This window comes from Heliconius melpomene, chromosome 3 (genome assembly GCF_056956725.1).
Source record: "Heliconius melpomene rosina isolate 202511_hmr_F chromosome 3, ASM5695672v1, whole genome shotgun sequence".
Lineage (NCBI taxonomy): Eukaryota > Metazoa > Arthropoda > Insecta > Lepidoptera > Nymphalidae > Heliconius > Heliconius melpomene.
Window position 1 is genome coordinate 10,642,541 of NC_140391.1, and position 17,212 is coordinate 10,659,752.

Genomic DNA, 17,212 nt, shown 5'->3' on the forward strand with positions numbered 1-17,212 from the left:
ATAAAATGTAAACTGTACAAAATACGTTAGACTTAGACGACAAATATAGGAAATTACTCATACGATTACATAGACATGTACATGTAGTCGTATGCTTAATTTTTGGTATATTTTTTATCTGTACCATAAATAAAAATAATCTTTGTCTTTTACATCCTGCATTTTATTTTCTGTGCGCGTTTCTAAATTCTAGAAGTCAAAATTTTTGCTTCTTTCTTAGCATTTATGAATTGATATTTTAAATTTCAATCTTCTTTTTAGGATTATATATTATTCCACTTATAATATGTAATCGTGAATGTCACTTCGCCACACAATAAATAAATATAGCTTTTCTGCTTAATGAATAAAAAGACTAACTAATTGAACGTAGGTAAAGTGAAATATTTCCAAAATGACGGTGGACGGTAATGAAAAACCTCAACGGGATCGTGTTTTCATGGACATAACTATTGGCGGCTTGCCCTCAGGTCGCATTGTGTTTGAATTGTTTAATGATATAGCTCCGAAGACCGCGGAAAACTTTCGGGCGTTATGCGCTGGTGATATGGGCATCGGAAAAGTTACTGGTAAACCCTTAACCTATAAGGTAAATGCCTTTTATTTTCTATATTAACTAAAAGAAAATAAATAGAACTGTAATTAAAGAAAATTTCGAATCAGATTGCCCTAATGCTGTTCTTAACTTTTTACCTTACTATACTTACCTACTTGGGAGATCCATCCAATTTAACTTTGAATGTTATTGTACAAGTGGGTTCCTGAAATGAAAAACGTATATGCATTTAATAATTATATTTACTCGTCTGAGTAAATGGACACATGTCAAAGGACTGATTTATAAAATGTGGTTCGCTTTTGTCTCAAACTTTTATATTATCTATTTCAGCATAAAAATAATATTAATTTATTTTTATATCTATGTAAGCTTTTTCAGATTTGTAAGGTCAAAATTATTAGAGAATAATTATCATTTTGATGTTTGTTTATACAGGGTATGCTTTTTCATCGAGTAGTAAAAGATTTTATGATACAAGGTGGAGACTTTACTAATGCCAATGGAACAGGAGGGGAGTCAATCTATGGAGGTACTTTTGAAGGTAAATTTTTGTTACAGTGATGAGAAATTTAATTTACATAATTAATGTAAATGCAGCAGAAGCAGATGGCCTGAGTGTAAATGGCAAAGATATAATCTAATTCACAATCATTTTATTTACAGTTGAAGGCTTGTGCCCCTGCGCCACAATGGCCTATATTAATATTTGGACTGTTTATTTTGAAAGTGGTGTAAGTCCATTTTTTTTTGTTTCGAGAAAATGAAAGGTTACTATATGACTATGAGGTCTGACATTGTTTCTATTGTTTTATCAATATTTAATTTGTTTATATAAATTTGTTTTTGGCTAATTAGACTACAATAACACATATTTATGTGCTGTAAATGGACTCACACCACTTTCAAAATTAGACAATTGTAAAAATCACATAATTTCAATTTTGAAAAATCAAATATCACTTAAAATATACTTCATTTTAATATAATTTTGTTTACAAATACGCATAACAACACATAAAACTTTATTTTAGACGGCAATTATATTGTCATTACAAGATACTGATTACAAGAATTTACTTATTCTCTGCATGTGTTTCAAAATATGCATGATGCACCGGAGGGTAGTAGCTGCTTCATGTCTTTATATTTTTCGTAAGTAATAGGTCTGGCATTGAGTATGAATTGGAATAGTACATAGGCTACATTTTATTTAAAAATTCAACTCCTAAATAATATAAAATTAGAAAAATCGTAATAAGATTGCAGATTTTTCTGCAAAAAGATGGCGCTACTGTTGTTTTTGTTGTTTTTTAATTCGCCAAAATACGGAGTCATACAGCCTTGTCGTATTTATTTTCTTCTCACAGGTTATGCGCTGTTATTTTTTAATACATTTCTCTATTTTCTTAATATCTATCTTTTAACTTATGAGTAGTGGAAAACGGAGGAGGAAACAATGTAAATCGTCCGCGGCTGAAACCACGGGACACAGTTAGTATAAAATAAATGAAAAATAACAAAATACTGATCCATTTGCTATGCCAGCTACCTCTGTCAATTGGACTTACACCACTTTCATAATCCATGATTATGCAATTTCATTTACCGACCGATTTTAAGTTGTACAAAACATGGGATTTTTTGAGAAAATAAACACGGACTAGTTATATATAAAAAATTACATTGAATTAAGCATGACTTACACCACTTTCAAAATAAATGGTCCATTTAATACTACTATCTGTTGAATAATTTATTTATTTTACTTAAATATTTGTCTTTTGCAATAAATAAGTGGTGCTAATCTAATAACATTTTTTATATTTTTTACACAGATGAAATATTTGAAATGAAGCATGACAGACCATATTTACTGTCAATGGCTAACAGGGGCAAAGATACGAATGGTTCACAATTCTTTATGTAAGTTGTACAACATGCAATGGTAAGGATGTTTTATGCTTTTGTTAGCTGTAGAAAGCAGTTAAGTAAAAATATTTTGAAATGTATGACAATTTTAATGTAGCTAGATTCAAACCTGCACTTTGTGAAAACTGTCCATTCCTTCTAGACAGCTAAGCCCTAGATTATTATCAAGCAAGATCAATAATCTTATATGCTTATGTATGTTAAATAAGGATAGGAAATTTCACTTACTACAATAATGGGTGTTTTTTTAAATTTTAAAATAAAATTTTAAAATAAAATTTTAAATTTAAACATGGATAAAAAAAATTTAAATGATAAATAAATTGAGGCCGTCGTGGCGCAGCCGCACAAGGGTGTGACTGTAACGCGACGTTTGTGGTTTCATTCCCCACTCCAGGAAGTGAAATATTTATTTACGTTTATATTTCCATTTCTTCGCTCTGGTGTCGAGACAAAGTGCGGCGTTGAGTTCTGCCACTTAGCCTAGCCGTGCCTGGACTTCAACTGCATGAAAAAATAAATTCATATAGTTTTTTATTTATGAACCCATTGAAAAAAACAAACACTAAATGTTGTGGCAAGTTTGTGTTTTTCCTTTTATATGAAAGGTGAAAACAGTATTTAAATAGGTTTAGCCGTTTATGTGTGTGCACAAACATACAGACAAACAGGCTCAGGTTCTATTAGATTGATAAATGCCCCAATAATAGTTTCCTAGTGTATCTCCTATACACCAACAGCAATGAGTTACATTTTTCGTATATGATGAATACATAAAGGTACATACATGGTAAACACAAGTTTGCCTTACGTGTGTATGTTCACATGTGCATTGGTTGCGTAGAGAGCGGCCGCGGCGGCGAGCGGCGCGCTATCATTCTGGTACTTTTTGTGTGTTGTAGAACAACACAGCCGGCGCCGCATCTCGACAAGTGAGTATTACCTTTTTTGTTTTCATTTTAAACATATGTATATGTATTATGTTTTGCTATTAGCTTCCCTCTACAGCTACCCCGATAAGGAGAAAGCGTGAAGTTAAAGTAAATAATTTGTTTATCTTTTCACATTGTCTGAGTCTCCCACTCTAATTTCTGCCCAAATTACTAACATTCATTGCTGCACTTTGTAATCAGCCCGCCAGCCATACCAGAGTGTAAAATCTTTTCTCTGCTCTGCTTCTTTGGTTGTGGGTGTGATGGAGCGGGGAAATAAAAATAATTCCACAATCATCGCGCTTACAATCTATATCATACAATATGAAAATATTGTAGAGAGAAAAAATTCTCCGACATTCGTTTTTCTTAGGCATTTACCCTGTGTATCTGTTGTCCCAGTGTGCACGTGGTGTTCGGGTCGGTGGCGGCGGGCGCGGCGCTGGTGCGGCAGCTGGAGGCGCTGCCCGTGGACCGCAACGCGCGCCCCCTTCAGGATGTCCTCGTCGCCAACTGCGGACAGCTTGTGAGGGTCGAACGTGAGTGGCATCTCCCTCCACAATGTCCATTTTACCACCCCGGCCAATTATCACCACCCCACCCTTTCCTACCTTGTACTTTCTATAGTCTCCAATGTTCTCCCCACTCCACATGCAATGTCCCTCTTCTAACCGAGTGTCCCCATTTCTCGTCCTAAAATACCCTACCTCCTACTCAATGTCCCCACTCTCCTTTGAGTTTTAATAGAAAAATATTTAGTTATTTTATTTTTACCTAGGTAGACGGTAGGTGGGAACCCACGGCAAACGCATTTCTTGTCGCGTACCTAAATCCACATCTCGCGGGAATTCAAAGTTGAAAAGTTGCCTATATGATGCTCTGTAACTCTCTTTATCTCTCAGGGAATGTCCCATAAATTTGGTTCAGCTGTTTTAGACATTTGACTGGACAGACAGAAAGAAAGACAATTTTCTTTGTAATTTCATGATTAACACATTAATGTTTGGATATTTTTCAATAGGTAAAAAACACAAGAAGGACAAAGAACAAGAGAAAGAGAGTGGAGAAGAATCCGAAGAGTCCCACAAGAAAGAGAAGAAGAAGAAAAAGGATAAGAAAAAAAAGAGGTAGACAAACATTATCTTTTTTTTAATAGGTTGGGTAGGTAAAACCTAGTGTATCCATATCCATTCAAATCCATGCATCATTTTAATAAAATCGAAACAATTTTAAGTAGAGGAAATAAACCCCACCCACCTGTCAAATAACTCTTGCACTTTTTAATATTATACGAAAGCGACAATTGTGGATTCGATTCTCGTTCGGGGGAATGAAATATTGAATATTTTCATTTCCTCACTATTAACGACGAAAAGCGCTGTGTTGATTTCCGCCACTCAACACGTAATGCCACGAAAATTCTTTACAAAGTGTGGAACGAAATGTCTTAACACTAAATTCCCAGGTTCCATGTTCTCGTCTACTCTGCTATGTGTGCTGTTTATGCTATCATACTTCTCAAACAGATGAACCGATTTTGATTAAGTTTTTTTTGTTTCGATACTGACTTAATCGACAATGTCTTAGCCATGATTCCATTACATTGTGATTTTTAGAACGATGTTTTACCCAAAATATCGAATGGAATATGTAGCATACAACTCGTTTGAATTTACACCACGTTGTTTAATAAGTTTTTTAACCTACAGTTTGTAAACTTTTGGAGGCGCCTTATTAGCCTGATAAAGTACCTTTACTTTTAAATTATGTTAACAACATATTTTCTAGCTTAAGTTATGTTTGTTATCATAATTATTTATTAACAAAGAATTTTAAAAACAATAGCCATAATTCCTAAAAATATGTTCAGCATTTAAGGATCATCTTTAAAATTAGCTCTGTTTCAGGGAGGGATTTTGATTATCTATGATTTATTCCCTTTAATTTCAATTTAATTACTACATGATATATGTAACTCAATCAACATTTGAATTCAATTCTTGTAATAATAACAACATTCCAGGCACAGATCCCGTTCAATGGAAGAAGAGGAGCCTGAACCGGCACACCCTCTAGTGTCCACATCAAAGATAGACCCCCGTGAGATACCCGAGGTTCCGGCCAATAGGTTCCTGATGAGGGGCGGTAGGGAACAGGACAGGGAGAGGGATCAGAGGAGGGATAGGTAGGGGATGGAGTTTTTTTTATTTTTACTTTCAAAGTAGCTATGGGATAGGCAGGTAACTTGGTATTGTTTTTTTATATCTTAAATAAGTGCTACCCTCAAGAGACTTCTTTTGTCTGTTCTTGTTGATCTTTTGTGGTTTTTTTGTTCTGTTCTATAATTATTGTTGTGATGAAAGTAACAACAGAATAACAAAAATTAAACTAAAATATCAAGAAACTGCTGATATAACCCGACCAGTGACAAAATGTCACACTTTAATATAAAATCTTTGCAGTATATGTACTCTAGAATTTATCCGTATTGAAGTTCAAGTGAGTTTGGAGTGCTTTTACATGCTTTTACATGTCTATTTAATCAATATTTTTTTTTATAGAAAAGAAAATAATTTGATGCATTTTTAATTAAATATTTTTCCTTTTTAGGGTGAGGTATCGTGAAAGAGAACGTCATTCATGTCATTCTTACACCCGCAGCGGAAGATCTATAAAGGGGCGTGGAGTTTTTGTAAGTTTATATTAATTTAAAAGTTTAATGTTTTTTACATCATTAATTATAATAATTAATGCAAGCATTACAACAACAATAACTTATGTACGGTACGTGGTACATTGAAACAATTAACGTGATGTAATAAATAATAAAGTCTAGGGCTCTTTTCGATAAGTAGAGTATATTTGTACAAAATAAACTGTTCAGTATAATAAAATTATTATAGGTTACTATCAATGTACATATTGATTACTTTTATATAATTTTTTAATTGATTTTAGAATTACCTTGATTAACTGCTTATATGTACTAGTAACGTTACTGTTCTCGTCTCCGTAGCGTTACCGCACGCCGTCGCGTTCCCGTTCTCGTTCCCGCTCCGCCACGCCGCCACACTGGAGGCAGGCGCAGCGCCGCATCGTGAAGCTGGCGCACATTGAGGTGGGTCCGCGAGGCTGTCGTGGCACGTCGCCACAACATATCACCGAAACGCGACTTACATGTTTGATTCCCATGAAAGTTCCGCGGAAACTGGTTAAACACTCCATTTTGCCTTAAAACACTTCCGTCCCCCACTTGCAGCCAAATTCTGGAGGCATTGCGTGTTGAATGGCGTAACTCAATGCCGCACTTTACCTCGTTACCAGACCACAAAAAAATTAAAATAGTAAATATTTTATTTCTTGGTGGGAATCACATAATTTCCCATGACTTTCCCATGACATGAGATATTCGCGTTACCATTCTGAGAATGCTGATGCCAGCATTTACTTGCATTGTCCTCACGCTAGGAGACAATATAACTATTTTTAATAATATTTGTTTTTGTTTGTTTTATTTAATAGCAAATGGATCGTGAACAAAGTGAACAAGAAACAAGAGTTAAAAGTGTTGGTCGTCAACACAGTCAACAACACAACAGTAAGTAATAATATAATAACCTTATTAGATTTGAAGGGTAGAGAGAATGATGTTTATCTTTGACTCCCAAAGTGTATATTAGCATGTTTGTCTGTGACATTATTATAGATCCTAAAATGTTTTGTTTTGTTTGATAGATTTAATCGAGGTCATTAGCCATGATTCTCGGAAATATAATAACTAACCATTAAATAATTACTAATATTATTCTCTTTTTTAAGCAGAGTAGACCGCCCTAATACCGCCCAATTTTTGAGATATTACATGTAAGGTGGCGGAACATAACGACACAATTTGTTTATTAAAGTGGAGAAATGTAAATATTTCAAATATTCTAAATGATTAACTCGAGTAGAGACGCAAAGCACGGCCATCGCGTTTACAGTCAGATGTTATATCAATGTAACATGACGGCCTCTAATTATTGTTGGTGTATAAATTTAATATTAAATGACAATATTTATAAAAAAATTAAAATATTATTCTTTCACACTATGGATAAAAAAATATTTTTAGAAAACCTATATAAACATTGAATGTCGTGGGGACTTGTACCAATGTCTTTTAGATACTGTCCATTGAAAAAATATTTATAAGTTTTCTAAAAATATCAATTTAAAAAAACGTGTAGTATTATCGTTTTTTAGAATAGAAACTCAATTAACCGGACTAATTATTGTAGTTAAGCATACAGATAGTAGAATATTCGGTTATCCTAATACATATGAGGAAAGGGCTATCTGTATGTATTTCTATATTTACTAAAATTGCACTTTTTGAGAAGAATCTTTATATTTATATACATCTGTCTATCCAATTGATAATCCGGATAATCGCGAATCGCTATAACCGTGGTCCGAATAATCTGCTTTTCGCTATACAATTACCAATGTAACACAATTGTTTAGGGGAAGGTGAAGAAGGAACTCCGGACAGACCGAAGGAGAAAGAAGAAGGTGAATGTGATACCACTTTAGGTGTGTATATTTATACCTAACTATGGCTGTTAACTATCCCGCATATGACTGGGGCAGGCATGTTTCTAGATATTGTATGTTAAGTTGCGTAACTTACCGCTGCGTTATGTCTTGTTACCAGAGCGAGGAAATTAATATAATTCTTTTCCACAAGTAGATATCGAATTTACAACACCACTGTGCTGACTATTATGATGATCTCAATTTTTTTCTATATTTTTTTTCTGTAAATATTTTCTTTAGACGATATCCGCCACGAGAAAGTGGATTACAATGCCTTGGACTTTGAGGAGGAAGTGGAACATGATGGTATGTTTGTATTTTTTACTATTTGATTAATAATTGCTTCAAAACTTGGAATTTATGAGTTATTATAAAATAATAGTAATAGTCTTGGATTTGTTTTCATCTATGATAATTTATAAGAAGACGTGAGGCTTGTTTTATCATTTTTAAAAATTTTTTTAGCAATGTCTTTTTATTTTATTTTTATATTTGTTTCTTTTATAGAAGTCCAAAAACGTCGTGGCCCACCAGCAAGCGCAAGTTATCGTGCGGACATGCTGGCCAGAGCTCTCGGTGTTAATCCCAAACACCAACGGTATATATAATATATTGCTATATGTTGAGACCAGACGTGACGCGGGGGCACAAGCGTGTGACTGTAAATGGAACAGCTTGTGGGTTAGATTCCTACAGAGGAAATTAAATATTTCATATTTACATTTTCCTCTCTCTGTTAACGAGGAAAATGCTGGATTGAATTCCGACACTCAACACACAAAGCCTCCAGAATTTGACGGTAAGTAAGGAACGGAAGAGTCTTAATGGGGACAGAGTGTATTAACACTACGTTCTCAGGTTTCCTGTGCCTACTCTGCTATGTGCGCTAAAATAGTGTCTATAACACAATAGTTGTGGGTTCAGTGTCCATGAATAGTAATGATATGATTATTTAAAAAGAAAATATTTGGATTTATGTGATAATAATATTTTGTTTCTCAGTTGGGCTACATAAATAAAAAATAAATAAGTATCTAAATAATACATTATATAGAAATTAAAATTAGCTTCCCTTAATTTCAGTGACCTTAGAGAAAAAAGAGAAGAGAAACGCAAAGAAGTCATACAATCAACAGTAAACTACATACAACCGAGGCTATCATCGGCCATCACGACGGTGTCCCACGAGGAGTCCGCCCCGCACGGTGATAAGGAGTATGATCCTTTTGTCTTATTGAGAAGTCAGTTTACTAAAAATAAGGAGAAGAATTTGAGGTAGGTTGTATACAAATGGTTTTTTTGAAGTTGCATGTTGAACCAAGATGGATTAAAATTACCAAATAATTTGCAAATTGTTTACCCCTTAGATCTCAGCAACATATTTTATTTCACACAAAAGTTTTTTGTTTTAGTATAGCTTACTTATTTAAAAATTCTGAATAAAGTTTTAAATTTAAAACAAGAATTTCAATTCAATATACATTTTATAAGAAATGCCGATGTAACCTCGACTTTTTTTATTACTAATCACTACAGACACTATTTTTTTCTAAATAATTAATTATTAGCTATATTACTTGATTTGGTAGGTAAAACGGGCTTACAAAAATATATACAGAATTATGTTATTATACTGTATGTAATTATCTTTAGTTGTAAGCCTAGGTTCATCTTAATTGTCTAACTGTACTTGATAATTTTTATGTGGTGTTACCGGATTTCCGGGTCTTTGAACTTTAACATTTACTCGTATATAATATTGTTGTAGGAGAGACGACCGCACCAGCAGATTTGATAGAGAGAGACCAAGAGAAGAAAAAGATAAATACAGAAACGAAAGAGAACGCAGATATTCCGAAAAAGATGACAAAAATAAGAATATTGAACATGACAAAGAAACAAAACGTTACCAAGATAAAAATAATATTGAAACAGATCGCAGAGACATAAGAGATAGGAAGGAAAGATCTATAGAAAAAAATGAGAGATCTATTGATAGATCAAACGAGTTTAAAGAAAGGAAAAAATCTGAAACGGGTCGACCTAGGGAGACAGATGACAGAAAAGAGCGCGAAAAATCTAAAGATCGTGATGAGAAAAAAATATTAGATAAAGATAAGTCACCAGTAAGAGAAGAAAAACGTAATAAATTTAATGAAACAGAAGATAAGGCAGATATTCTAGAAAAAGATATTTCAAAAGAATTAGATACTAGAAAAGATAAATCTGAAAGAGATACAAGGCGATACTCTCGGGATAGAGAAAGATCTAGAGGTAGAGATAGCAGACGAGAAAGATATCAGCGGGATAGATCCCGAGATAGGCGTGATAGATCTAGAGATAGACACGATAGATCTAAAGATAGAAGTGACAAACGAAATAAGGAAGATGCGCAAGATATATCTCGTGATAGAGAGAGATCGCGAGATAGACGCGACAGATCTAGAGATAGAAATGATAAACGGAATAAAGAGAATACACAAGATATATCTCGGGATAGAGATAGAAGTGATAGATCTAAAGATAGAAGTGAAAAGCGAAGTAAGGATGGTAGGCAAGATAGATCTCGAGATAGAGACAGTAAGAGAGATAAGTCTCGTGATAGGAGAGATAGATCTAGTGATGGACGACGAGATAGAGATAAGAGCAAGGATGGTAAATCATCGTCAGCTCTTGATAAAAGGTATTGTTTTTAAATTTTATAGTATTAAAGTTCTAAAAAGAATAGTATTGATGGGTAATGTTTTGAGTGGCAGAACTCAACGTCCTTAAAAATACGGTGGAAAATGGAGTGGCTTAATGGGAACCGGAGTATCTTAACCCCTGGTTGTCCTGCCTGTTTACCCTGTTATGTGCAGGATACAGCGTGAAGTTAAAAAAATTGTATTAGAATCACATTTTACGTAGTACAATCTTTGATTTTAAAAAAATCTATATAAATATATATTTCTTGTTGAACTGTTTATTTAACTTAACTTTATCGTCGTCGTCAGCGTTCCACTCGAATGACAATTGTATACACTCTTATACAATTGTGCATTATCTTGCTTTACTATACAAAATCGTTTGTTATTTTTACTTTTCACCTTCATACTGTATTCTGCAAAAAACAGAATAGGCACAAATAATCTAGTGTTAAAAAACTCCGTTCCTAATGAGGAACGGAGAATTTTAAATTTCGGAAGACTGCAAAATTTTAAATTTCCTTGAGTAGTAATCGAACCTACAACCATCGTGTTTACAATGATACGATTGTGCCTATGCGCTACGACGACAATGTTTTTAGTATACGAGTATATGATATTTATATTTACATATATATATATTTATTACAGGAGTAGGAGTCCCGGTCGTGATGATAAAATTGAACGTAAAAGTCCAGAGAAGGAGGGCGAAATTAAAAAGGTGCGTATATCCTCTTGGTTGCAATATAAGGTTATACCAGATTTTTGATGTTTATTTAGAACAAATTTTATCTCATTCTTTCAATTTATCCTAAATTATTGTCATATTTCAGCGGAGAACGATGTGTCCTAACACTTACGTCTTTATTTTTTTTATGCGGAATAAAGTGTGAAACTATAACAACATAATAATAATAATATATACTTTATATTTCAGGAGGAAGAGAGGAACGAAGCTCGAAAGGAACTGATGGAGATAGTCCGCTTAATTAAGTCCAGACAGAAGGAGAGGGAGAATAAAGGTAAAACTGTAATAGCGTTTGCTTATATTTTATTTGTTTATTTAAAGCACCTAGTTTTCCCCCTGAGTTTGATAACATTTTTAAAGTTAAACAGATATATAAAAACTCGAAGTTAACTTTTAGCGACTGGGCAACTGTTGGTATATACCGAAGCAGAAATAAACTATATGAATTATATAATATGAGGCAATGGAAACAAGATCCGGCGTTCTTGTTAAAAGTTAGAAATTATTCAAAAATATTTAAAAAGGTATGTGTCCAGGCTAAGTCTATGCATATAAGAGCAAAAATTTTGAACTCTAATAATAAAATTAAAGCTACATGGGATGCTATCACTACTGTAACTGGGAGATCTAGAGCTGTCAGTGAACCTATTAAATTAAAAGTTAATAATATAATCTTAAATTCAGATTTAGAAGTGGCAAATACTTTTCAAAATTTTTTTTCTGATATATCTACTGAAGTAACACGTTCACTGCCATCATCTCCTTCGGAAGCAGAATTAATACTAAAATCCCATGTAAATAGTTGTAGACAACATTTTGTGTTTAAGAATGTGTCACCAGATGAAATTGTCAAAACTTTTAAAAGCCTTAATTTAAAGAAAACTGGTGACTTATGGGGCATGTCTGTTAAAGTTTTTAATTCAATTATACCTAATATTGCTCCTTACCTCGCTTTAATTTTTAACAATTGTGTAGAATCCGGTACTTTTCCTGATTTAATGAAATATAGCAAAATAGTGCCGCTTTACAAAAGTGGAGATAGATCTGAGCCTGGAAATTACAGACCGATTTCTGTTTTGCCATCCTTAAGTAAAATATTTGAAAAAATAATGTTCAACCAGCTCACAATTTTCTTAAATATTAACAATTGTTTCCATAGTGAGCAATATGGTTTCACCAAAGGCAAGTCCACTACGGATGCGGGTGCCGCACTCCTAAAGCACATTTATGACGCATGGGAGAGGTCACAAAATGCAATTGGAGTGTTTTGTGACTTATCCAAAGCCTTTGATTGCGTAGACCATGTAACTCTGTTGTTAAAACTAAAACATTATGGTATACAGGATACTGCCCTTGACCTTATTGTCTCATATCTAAACCAAAGAATCCAGACGGTTAGTATAAATAATGTAAAATCATCTGGATCTCCTCTAAAGATGGGCGTTCCACAAGGATCTATACTTGGTCCTCTTTTATTTCTTATTTATATTAACGATCTGCCTTTTTATGTGAAGAACGTATGTGATATTGTACTTTTCGCGGATGATACCTCTTTAATATTTAAGGTTGACCGAAATAAAATAAACTATGACGAAGTGAATAGTGCATTATCGCATATTCTTCGTTGGTTTGATGTTAATAATCTAATGTTAAATGCTAAAAAAACGAAATGCATCGAGTTTGCTTTACCAAATGTAAAAAAACATAATTTTAATCTAATAATTAAAGGAGAACCTCTTAATGTGTCGGAATCAGCTATTTTCTTAGGTGTTACTATAGATTCCAAACTCCAGTGGAACGCTCATCTGGAAGCACTTGCAGATAAACTCAGCTCTGCTGCGTTCGCAATTAAAAAAGTAAGACAAATGACGGACGTTGACACTGCCCGACTAGTCTATCATAGCTATTTCCATAGTATTTTATCTTATGGAATGCTGCTATGGGGCAGTGCTTCAGATATAAATTCAATATTTATCCTCCAAAAAAGAGCCGTAAGATATATTTATAAACTAAGAGCGCGAGATTCTCTGCGAAATGTTTTCAAAGATGCAGGTATTATTACAGTTGCTTCCCAATTTATATACTATAACATTCTCTTTGTCCGACAAAATATACATTGTCATAGTAAACATAGTGACAATCATATGATAGAAACGAGAAATAAAGATAAGCTTGTTACACCAAGTTTTCGCCTCCAGAAAGTTAATAAATCCTTTATGGGTCTGAGTATACGTGTATATAATAAAATTCCGCAGTGTATTCTTAGTTTGCCACTACAAAAATTTAAAATATCTGTAAAAAAGATTCTAACAAGTAAAGCGTATTACACTGTTCAAGAATATCTAGAGGATAAGTATGTATGGAATTAATGTCTATTGAATGTAATGCAGGATAGCTGCCAGCTAATGTAATAGATTGTACCATTGATTTTGAAAAGAGCAACTGTTGAGTTTCTTGCCGGCTCTTCTCAGCAGAACTGCCTTCCGAACCGGTGGTAGCTTTTTGTTAATATGTTCACTCGACGATTCAAAAGTGCTTATAATAATTGCCTATTTGAATAAAGAATATTTTGAATTTTGAATTTGAATTTATATATTTTGCATTTTCTATCCACATGAATGAAGAAGAACATGAATAGCTATGTTTAAACAGTCAAAGCCCTTTATGTTCCGTTCTCTTCTTTCACAATGGCGATCCGAACATGCCAGTTGAGCACAAATCACAACAGTGTTACTTTTTGAAAACCTTTTTGGTATTTTGACATTTTTTGGTTTGTGTTCACACCTGTCGAATACTTTCTGACATTTTCACTCCAGACATTCAATGACATTAAACAATTTAATTACACTGTCACAAGTTACAAGTTAATATCAAGATATTTATTTAATTTTATCTATATATTTTATTTCATTTAATATAAAGATTAAATAAAACTTTTAATATAGGCTATAGCCTTAACTAATAGTCCTCGATATTTATTCAATTCACATTACAAGTTTCTGGAATAAGTGTGTTCCAATAAGCATTGATCAGCTTTATAATATAAGTATATTTCTTATTCTAAATGTTATATTATAGAGGGTAAGAAAAGACGACATTCGTCGAGCGCTTCGTCGGACTCCGATGGAGGCCCGCCGCGGAGACGATCCGCTGAAAGACGAGACAGGAGCTACAGCAGGTTTGAATAATTAATTATATTATTTATAGTAGTTTTAATGTAAAGTACATTATGATCTGCACCATATAACATTTTATCAAGCAATTGCCATTGTAAAGAAATAAGAAATCAAAATAATCAAATTAGCTTCACGCACACAGCGGGGTAGGCAGAGGGAACTCAGTGTTACTCAAGATACTCCGTTCCCCACTTTCTGCCGAATTCTGGAGGCATTGCAACAACATAAATAAGTTGTAACAAGCATATAAGAATTTCGACGTAGCCCGATGGTTCTCATAGTATGGTTTAGTTGGTCAGGTCCACATTTTTATACGTTTTTTTAATAAGTATAAATAAACTGTCAATGCTAAATTTTATTGCACAATACTACTATTATATATATATAGGTTTGTACAATAAAATTGCACATTCGTCCCTGATATATTAACTTATTATTTTCTATTTTTTTAGTTTTTGTTAAGTTAGTGCATATAGCTTTGAAACTATTTAATAATTGTATGTATTGTGATACATAATTTAATCTAATTACTAATTCATTTAATATAATTACAGAGGCGCCAGATCTCGGCGCTCCCGCAGTCCTCGGTCAAGACGCAACCGGCGTTCATCTTCGTCTCATTAATTCAAACCAGTAAAGAGGAAGAAGGAGAAAGAAAGAGACAATATTTATATTTTTATTACTCAAAATGCCGTTGTCTTTAATAATATTATTGGTATCTACACATTTATGTGCATACATATAATAAAATGTATCATGAATATGCATCTGTCTATTTCGTTGAGTCAATTTTAATATTTCAATTAAAAATAACAGAGCTTTGTGACCTTGAGTCTTTGATATTGACATTAAATACCAGAAAACCCCATTAGACTCATATGTAATAAATGTCTATTAAAGGATTATTTTTGGCTTTTTGGAATTGTTTCGTAAACACTGAGACACACTTGTATTAAATAATAGATTAGACGAAATGGAAGATTATGATCTTAAATTATCTTAATTAACGACGCGTGGCAGCCCTGCAATTATACTTACTATACATTTGTGCATCGTTCACTCGCGCACGATATTATTTTAATAATAAAAAAATTATCATTGAATAAAATCAAGATAGTTTATTATTTGTGTAAAAAAATGATACATTTTCTTTCTTCTCTCTCTCCCTTTTTTAATATAATACAATTGTATGTATTAATTATATATAATCTTAAGTTGACTTTCAAATATAGCAAATAAATAAAATTATAATCTTTTTCTCCATAATATTTTATGGTGAAATTCATGAAGTTACATTAGAATAGACGTAATAATGTAGTTAATAGTTATGATTGTTTTTTCTTTCTTTTTATCGTTATTTTAGGTTTTTGGTAACACAAAGTGCGGCATTGAGTTCCGACGAGTTACATCAGTAACTTGGTGAAATGTGACTTGTTCTTTTCTTGTGTTTAACAGAACTGTGTGCTTAGAATGTATTCAAATGTTATGTTTGTATAATATTGTGAAAGATTATTTCAAAAGGCATTTTATTTGATTTTTTAAATTTAAAATGTTTTTTTTTTATTATCTAAAGGATTTATCATTTATCATAATAAATGATATAATTTCATGAAAACTTAATACGCAATAAAATGTAAAATTATTTAAAAAAATCTTAAATAAATTAACCGTTTTTATTGCGTATAATGTAACGTTTTTTTTGCAAAGTAATTTTAATCGTTATCATTAATTTGTATTAAAAACTAACTAAATGGTTTATATGAATTAACCATTGTTTACAATAATATTTTCTTTATACATTGGCATTGCTAATGTTTTCTTTTTCTATCACGCTGTATCCTGCATGTAGCAGGGAAGGCAGAGGACATAGTGTTATAATACTCCATTCTTGATTTTTATATGAGAAATATAAGATTTTTTTTGTTGTATTCAAATGCTAGTACCATATTTTGTTTAAAGTAATGTGACCATTTAATTTTAGTAATAAACTTGGGTTATGTTGTGTTTTAATTAATAAATAATTTTAATGGTGTTTGGTTTTTTTATTTTTATTTGTTGATTTGTGACATAGTAGTATAGTGTGTAGGTGATTGGGAAGGTGTAGATTTAATTTTGTTTACTTTTTTTAACATATACCTATTGTTAAAATAATAAAAAAATCTATATCTTTCTTTATCTTTTTTTGCATGTACAAATTTACGTAAAAATATATAGAAATTAAAACTAACAGTAAAATTTTTCGAAAAGTTTCGAAAAGTCGTTCGTTTCGGAATAATACATTTAAACAATAACAATTAAAGAAATACATACAAACTAGCAAAAGCTCTTAATATTACGGGCAGTTTCCGTAAATAATGAAATATTGAAAATTAATGAAATGTGGCACGACAGGACGCTATACTTTCAGCAATACGCAAGTTTCAATTGTTCTCGTTTCCCGGCTCTTGTTAGACGGCTTGTGAGTTGTGACCACTAACTCCTCTCTGCCCACCTTCTCCAAGTTTTTATGACGACGAGCGGTAAATGGAGAAGCACCGCAATGGGTTATATAGTTCATGTACTTGTGTAAATGTGCCTTTATTACATCTCTACACCCTACAGATCTA

The 17,212-nt window shown here is 32.7% G+C and overlaps 1 protein-coding gene across 1 annotated transcript; it reads left to right on the forward strand.

The window, feature by feature from the left end:
- The first annotated feature begins 161 nt into the window (after positions 1-161).
- On the forward strand, positions 162-16,638 carry Moca-cyp (nuclear cyclophilin protein Moca-cyp). The gene is made up of 19 exons (XM_085207829.1): positions 162-589; positions 995-1,100; positions 2,395-2,482; positions 3,391-3,420; positions 3,823-3,959; positions 4,442-4,547; positions 5,444-5,605; positions 6,031-6,112; positions 6,437-6,538; positions 6,943-7,018; positions 7,927-7,995; positions 8,239-8,304; positions 8,506-8,596; positions 9,082-9,273; positions 9,767-10,681; positions 11,334-11,403; positions 11,620-11,704; positions 14,509-14,608; positions 15,161-16,638. The coding sequence occupies exons 1-19, from the start codon at positions 395-397 to the stop codon at positions 15,228-15,230; spliced, it is 2,742 nt and encodes a 913-aa protein (XP_085063955.1). The 5' UTR covers positions 162-394; the 3' UTR covers positions 15,231-16,638.
- The last annotated feature ends 574 nt before the right edge of the window (positions 16,639-17,212 follow it).

What these genes read in the sequence shown, in the direction of transcription:
- Moca-cyp (XM_085207829.1), top strand. Translation starts at nt 395, where the DNA reads ATGACGGTGGACGGTAATGAAAAACCTCAACGGGATCGTGTTTTCATG. An exon ending in ACAGCTTGTGAGGGTCGAAC is followed by an intron (nt 3,960 to 4,441) that starts GTGAGTGGCATC and finishes ATTTTTCAATAG; the next exon opens with GTAAAAAACACAAGAAGGAC. An exon ending in TGAATGTGATACCACTTTAG is followed by an intron (nt 7,996 to 8,238) that starts GTGTGTATATTT and finishes TATTTTCTTTAG; the next exon opens with ACGATATCCGCCACGAGAAA.